Source organism: Nerophis lumbriciformis, linkage group LG26 (assembly GCF_033978685.3).
Source record: "Nerophis lumbriciformis linkage group LG26, RoL_Nlum_v2.1, whole genome shotgun sequence".
NCBI lineage: Eukaryota > Metazoa > Chordata > Actinopteri > Syngnathiformes > Syngnathidae > Nerophis > Nerophis lumbriciformis.
The window spans coordinates 34,235,001-34,241,772 of NC_084573.2; the positions used below are offsets into that span (position 1 = coordinate 34,235,001).

The 6,772-nt window shown below is 42.3% G+C and overlaps 1 protein-coding gene across 1 annotated transcript in view; it reads right to left on the minus strand.

Moving 5' to 3' along the window:
- Positions 1-5,683, minus strand: part of LOC133623697 (alpha-1-antitrypsin homolog) — an 18,450-nt gene extending 12,767 nt beyond the window's left edge. The window contains exons 1-2 of the mRNA XM_061986999.2: positions 5,552-5,683; positions 1,210-1,849 (exon numbers count right to left, since the gene is read on the minus strand). Of these exons, the coding sequence (XP_061842983.2) occupies positions 1,210-1,840 (631 nt within the window). The 5' untranslated portion in view covers positions 1,841-1,849; positions 5,552-5,683. The remainder of the gene's footprint in view (positions 1-1,209; positions 1,850-5,551) is intronic.
- Between the last annotated feature and the right edge of the window lie 1,089 nt (positions 5,684-6,772).

Sequence of the window (6,772 nt, forward strand, 5' to 3'; positions counted from 1 at the left end):
TGTGTCATATCCCAAGTTATATGACGTTAAGGTGTATGGCAGTGGAATTAGAGGGGAAAAGTGTAAAAATGAGCTGAAAAAGTTAGCACGCTAACAGTTAGCATGTGTCATATCCCAAGTTATATGACGTTAAGGTGTATGGCAGTGGAATTAGAGGGGAAAAGTGTAAAAATGAGCTGAAAAAGTTAGCATGCTAACAGTTAGCATGTGTCATATCCCAAGTTATATGACGTTAAGGTGTATGGCAGTGGAATTAGAGGGGAAAAGTGTAAAAATGAGCTGAAAAAGTTAGCACGCTAACAGTTAGCATGTGTCATATCCCAAGTTATATGACTGTGAGGTGTATGGCAGTGGAATTAGAGAGGAAAAGTGTAAAAATGAGCTGAAAAAGTTAGCACGCTAACAGTTAGCATGTGTCATATCCCAATTTATATGACGTTAAGGTGTATGGCAGTGGAATTAGAGGGGAAATGTGTAAAAATGAGCTGAAAAAGTTAGCACGCTAACAGTTAGCATGTGTCATATCTCAAGTTATATGACGTTAAGGTGTATGGCAGTGGAATTGGAGGGGAAAAGTGTAAAAATGAGCTGAAAAAGTTAGCACGCTAACAGTTAGCATGTGTCATATCCCAAATTATATGACTGTGAGGTGTATGGCAGTGGAATTAGAGGGGAAAAGTGTAAAAATGAGCTGAAAAAGTTAGCACGCTAACAGTTAGCATGTGTCATATCCCAAGTTATATGACGTTAAGGTGTATGGCAGTGGAATTAGAGGGGAAAAGTGTAAAAATGAGCTGAAAAAAAAGTTAGCACGCTAATGTTAGCATGCTAACAGTTAGCATGTGTCATATCCCAAGTTATATGACGTTAAGGTGTATGGCAGTGGAATTGGAGGGGAAAAGTGTAAAAATGAGCTGAAAAAGTTAGCACGCTAATGTTAGAACGCTAACAGTTAGCATGTGTCATATCCCAAGTTATATGACGTTAAGGTGCATGGCAGTGGAATTAGAGGGGAAAAGTGTAAAAATGAGCTGAAAAAGTTAGCACGCTAATGTTAGCATACTAACAGTTGGCATATGTCATATCCCAAATTATATGACATTAAGGTGTATGGCAGTGGAATTAGATGGGGAAAGTGTAAAAATGAGCTGGAAAAAAAAGTTAGCACGCTAATGTTAGCATGCTAACAGTTAGCATGTGGTCTCCTACCTTTGAAGTACACATAGTTGATCAGCACCATGGCCATTGCGCTGTCCAAGTCCTTCACCTGGTCCTTAATCATGTCATTGGTTTTATTGGCTATGTAGGTGTTGATCTGAGCCGCAGCCTCTTGAGGTTTGCTGAAGTCCACCTGGAGGAGCTCGGAGGAGAAGAACTCCTTGGCGCCCTTCATGAAGGCCTCGGCGGGCGTGAAGTGGGATCGCACGGCGAGGGCGTTGCCGATGTCCAGCTGCTGCTGGTCCTGCTTGTGAGCGAGCATGTGGAAAAGGTGCTTGTAGGCCTGGTTGATCTTGGCCGGCTCCTGCCCGCCGTAGCCCAAGGTGGAGAAGAGCTGGCTGTGGGTGTCGCCGGCGGCCCCCGTGGACAGCAGGGACAGGGCGGTGGCGATGCTCAGTGGCGAGAAGAAGATGTTCTTGCCCGCGTCTGCCTTGGCATTCAGGTTTTTATAAAGGGCAAAGCCCAAATCGGCATTGGGAGACGACAGCATGTGGCAGCTCATGTCGTCTCCCTGGTGGTCGTGGTCATGGTGGTGGTCATGGTGGTGGTCGTGGTGGTGGTCTGCCAGGCATGCAGACAGCAGCAAGGCCACCAGAGTGCAGCGTGTGAAGAAAGTGGGCATCCTTACTGCCTGACAAGGCAAAAGTAGGAAAATAGTGAGGCAAGAACTAAACATCTTCGAACCCAATAAGGCTGTAGTAATCCATCTATTATTGTAGTAATCTATACATCATTGTAATCTAGTAATATATCCATTCATGTAGTAATCCAGTAATCCTTCTATTATTGTAGTAATCTATATATCATTGTAATGTAGTAATATATCCATTCATGTAGTAATCCAGTAATCCATATATTACTGTAGTAATATATATATCATTGTCGTGGGCTCGGGATCTTTCTGTGTGGAGTTTGCATGTTCTCCCCGTGACTGCGTGGGTTCCCTCCGGGTACTCCGGCGCCCTCCCACCTCCAAAGACATGCACCTGGGGATAGGTTGATTGGCAACACTAAATGGTCCCTAGTAGAGATGCGCGGTTTGCGGGCACAACCGCGGAGTCCGCGGATTATCCGCGGATCGGGCGGATGAAATTTTAAAAAATTAGATTTTATCCGCGGGTCGGGTCGGGTCGGGTCGGGCGGTTGAAATAAAAAAAAATTAGATTTTAAATAGATTCAGGCGGGTGGCAGTTAAACCAATTGGGAAATATATATACATAGTTAAATGTTGTTACCCACATACGAAAAACGAGCAGGCACCTGCAGCATATGCCACAACAGAAGAAAAAAAAAAAAAGAGATGGACACTTTTACGGAGCGGAGAAGGCCCCCGACGCCTCGCCGGGGTCCGGGACCGAGGCCCCTTCCCCCGAGAGGGCCCCACCGGGAGCCGTAGCTGAGGCGATCCGCGAGAAGGGCCCGACGCACGTCCAGGGTCACCACCGCGCCCACCGCACCGACACCCCGCCTCGTCCGCCTTCGCCGCGGCCGGCGTCACGCGCAGCAGGTAAGCAGCTTACCTGCCCGCCACCCCCGTGGCCGGCGGCTCGTAACAGGGGTCACTCCGCGCGCTCCGCCCGCGCAGCTCACGAAAGGGGTGGGGCTCACCCTGGTTGATATAGACAGCAGGACGGTGGCCATGGATGTCGGAACCCGCTAAGGAGTGTGTAACAACCCACCTGCCGAATCAACTAGCCCTGAAAATGGATGGCGCTGGAGCGTCGGGCCCATACCCGGCCATCGCCGGCAGCGAGACGCGCTTGGAGGTGCGCTCAGCGCGGCTCCCATATGATTGCGCACTGGTGTGCGTCTGGGTCGTGACAGCGTGGCACGCGAATATCTGTGCTGCATTGGATCAGTCTCCTTTCTTTAACAGGCAAACGCTTTATAACCTCACTAATGCCTTGCATCGTCTATATTAGATATATAACAACGGGCGGGTGCGGGCGGATGGCGGGCGGGTGCGGTTCTGATCAAATGTTACATCGGGTGGATGGCGGATGGTTGACGACTTTCTGATGCGGTTGCGGATGAAATAATTGCCTATCCGCGCATCTCTAGTCCCTAGTGTGTGAATGTGAGTGTGAATGTTGTCTGTCTATCTGTGTTGGCCCTGTGATGAGGTGGCGACTTGTCCAGGGTGTACCCCGCCTTCCGCCCAAATGCAGCTGAGATAGGCTCCAGCACCCCCTGTGACCCCAAAAGGGACAAGTGGTAGAAAATGGATGGATGGATGGATGTAGTAATATATCTATTATTGTAGTAATCTATACATCATTGTAATCTAGTAGTATATCCATTCATGTAGTAATCCAGTAATCCATCTATTATTGTAGTAATCTATATATCATTGTAGTAATCTAGTAAATATCCATTCATGTAGTAATCCATCTATTATTGTAGTAATCTATATATCATTGTAATAATCTAGTAATATATCCATTCATGTAGTAATCCATCTAGTATTGTAGTAATCTATATATCATTGTAATAATCTAGTAATATATCCATTAATGGAGTAATCCAGTAATCCATCTATTATTGTAGTAATCTATACATCATTGTAATCTAGTAATATATCCATCCAAAATGAGAAGGTCCGTGCAAACTTTTGGCCTGTACTGTATGTATGTATGTATGTATGTGTGTGTATATGTGTATGTATATATGTATATTTATATACTTTTGAAATGTTATTTAAATCAGACAATATTTTCGGTATATCCGATGGAATTTTGACCTGACATGTTTCGATTGTCATCTTTTTGAGCAACTATATACTGTGTATTTATGTATATACAGTATGTATGTACTGTATGTATATCCATCCATTTTCTACCGCTTGTCCCTTTCAAAAAAAAAGTAAAAAAGTAAAATACATATATATATATATATATATATATATATATACCGGTATATATATATATATATATATATACAGGTAAAAGCCAGTAAATTAGAATATTTTGAAAAACTTGAAGTGCTCTAAAACTTGCTGGTAGACGGCTGCGTTGACCCTGGATCTCAGGAAACAGAGTGGACCGACACCAGCAGATGACATGGCACCCCAAACCATCACCCAACCATGCAAATTTTGCATTTCCTTTGGAAATCGAGGTCCCAGAGTCTGGAGGAAGACAGGAGAGGCACAGGATCCACGTTGCCTGAAGTCTAGTGTAAAGTTTCCACCATCAGTGATGGTTTGGGGTGCCATGTCATCTGCTGGTGTCGGTCCACTCTGTTTCCTGAGATCCAGGGTCAACGCAGCCGTCTACCAGCAAGTTTTAGAGCACTTCATGCTTCCTGCTGCTGACCTGCTCTATGGAGAAGGAGATTTCAAGTTCCAACAGGACTTGGCGCCTGCACACAGCGCAAAATCTACCCGTGCCTGGTTTACGGACCATGGTATTTCTGTTCTAAATTGGCCCGCCAACTCCCCTGACCTTAGCCCCATAGAAAATCTGTGGGGTATTGTGAAAAGGAAGATGCAGAATGCCAGACCCAAAAACGCAGAAGAGTTGAAGGCCACTATCAGAGCAACCTGGGCTCTCATAACACCTGAGCAGTGCCAGAAACTCATCGACTCCATGCCACGCCGCATTAACGCAGTAATTGAGGCAAAAGGAGCTCCAACCAAGTATTGAGTATTGTACATGCTCATATTTTTCATTTTCATACTTTTCAGTTGGCCAACATTTCTAAAAATCCCTTTTTTGTATTAGCCTTAAGTAATATTCTAATTTTGTGACACACGGAATTTTGGATTTTCATTTGTTGCCACTTCAAATCATCAAAATTAAATGAAATAAACATTTGAATGCATCAGTCTGTGTGCAATGAATAAATATAATGTACAAGTTACACCTTTTGAATGCAATTACTGAAATAAATCAAGTTTTTCAAAATATTCTAATTTACTGGCTTTTACCTGTGTGTATATATATATATATATATATATATATATATATATATGAATTATATTCGATTTTTGAAAATTACAAATTGATTTGACCACTGGATGAATAACAATCACAATTCAGATGCAAATATATTTGTTGTGCATCCCTATTGCTTACGCACACAGGGCTATAAAAGTGTGTATTAGCGACTACTTGATTAATCGAACAAACTGATGGATAGATTACTAAAATATCCGAGAGCTGCAGCCCTATTTCGGAGGTACATTTCACTCATTTGCACACAAAGAATTTAAGAGGTCTTTATGATTAATTACGGATAAATAATGCAATTTATTTAAATTATTATTCTGGAAAACCTGCACATACGTACATTTCTGTTCTTGTATTTTGAAGATACCCGTGCTATTGCTTACCTGAGAGTGACGCCTTTTCTGCGGACAGATGGACGTATTTTTTCCCCCATTTTATACACTGGCGGTGCGAGTCACGTGACACGCCGGTTAAAGATTAATCCGTTATCTCGTCTGGATGGTCTTCACCGAAGTAACGCAACTCATATGTACAAGAGAGGGACGCGTTGATGCAATCGTCTCGTACTTTGATTCATCCACACTAGAAAACATCATTTAAATGTGCAGGCAGATTTGAGGAACATGATTGACAGGCATGGAGTGCAAAAGTATCAAAATGTCAGTGGTGAGTTCTGTGTGGCGTTGGAAGGATGTTTCTCCCCCCAAAGTTGGGTCGGATCCAAATCAGTGTGTGTCATTTTATTTTGTTTATTCTTCCGTTCAAAGTGAGATACAGCTTTGGCCTGATGGTTGAGAATGGGTTAAAAAAACTGCAAAGTAACATAAACCAACACCATTTTTGCAATTACAGTGAATTCCTGTTTTTTGTTTTGTTTTTTGTGATCTACTGTACGAGAGGTGCACAAAAAAAAAAACGATTCACAGCCAAATCAATTTGTTTTATAATTAAAACATATATATAATAAATTATTACAAATAAGTTTCTAATAGGGCTGCGAATCGTTGGTAAGGGTGTCAACAAAATCAATATTCAAATGACTCTACAAAACTACCATATTTTTCGGAGTATAAGTCGCTCCGGAGTATAAGTCGCACCGGCCGAAAATGCATAATAAAGAAGGAAAAAAACATATATAAGTCGCATTTTGTGGGGAAATTTATTTGATAAAAGCCAACAGCAAGAATAGACATTTGAAAGGCAATTTAAAATAAATAAAGAATAGTGAACAACAGGCTGAATAAGTGTACGTTATATGAGGCATAAATAACCAACTGGTATGTTAACGTAACATATTATGGTAAGAGTCATTCAAATAACTATAACATATAGAACATGCTATACGTTTACCAAACAATCTGTCACTCCTAATCGCTAAATCCCATGAAATCTTATACGTCTAGTCTCTTACGTGAATGAGATAAATAACATTATTTGATATTTTACGGTAATGTGTTAATAATTTTACACATAAGTCGCTCCTGAGTATAAGTCGCACCCCCGGCCAAACTATGAAAAAAACTGCAACTTATAGTCTGAAAAATACGGTACTATAGGTGTGGCCGTGCCAGCAACCTGAGATGGTATGTGATGGTTGGGTGGAT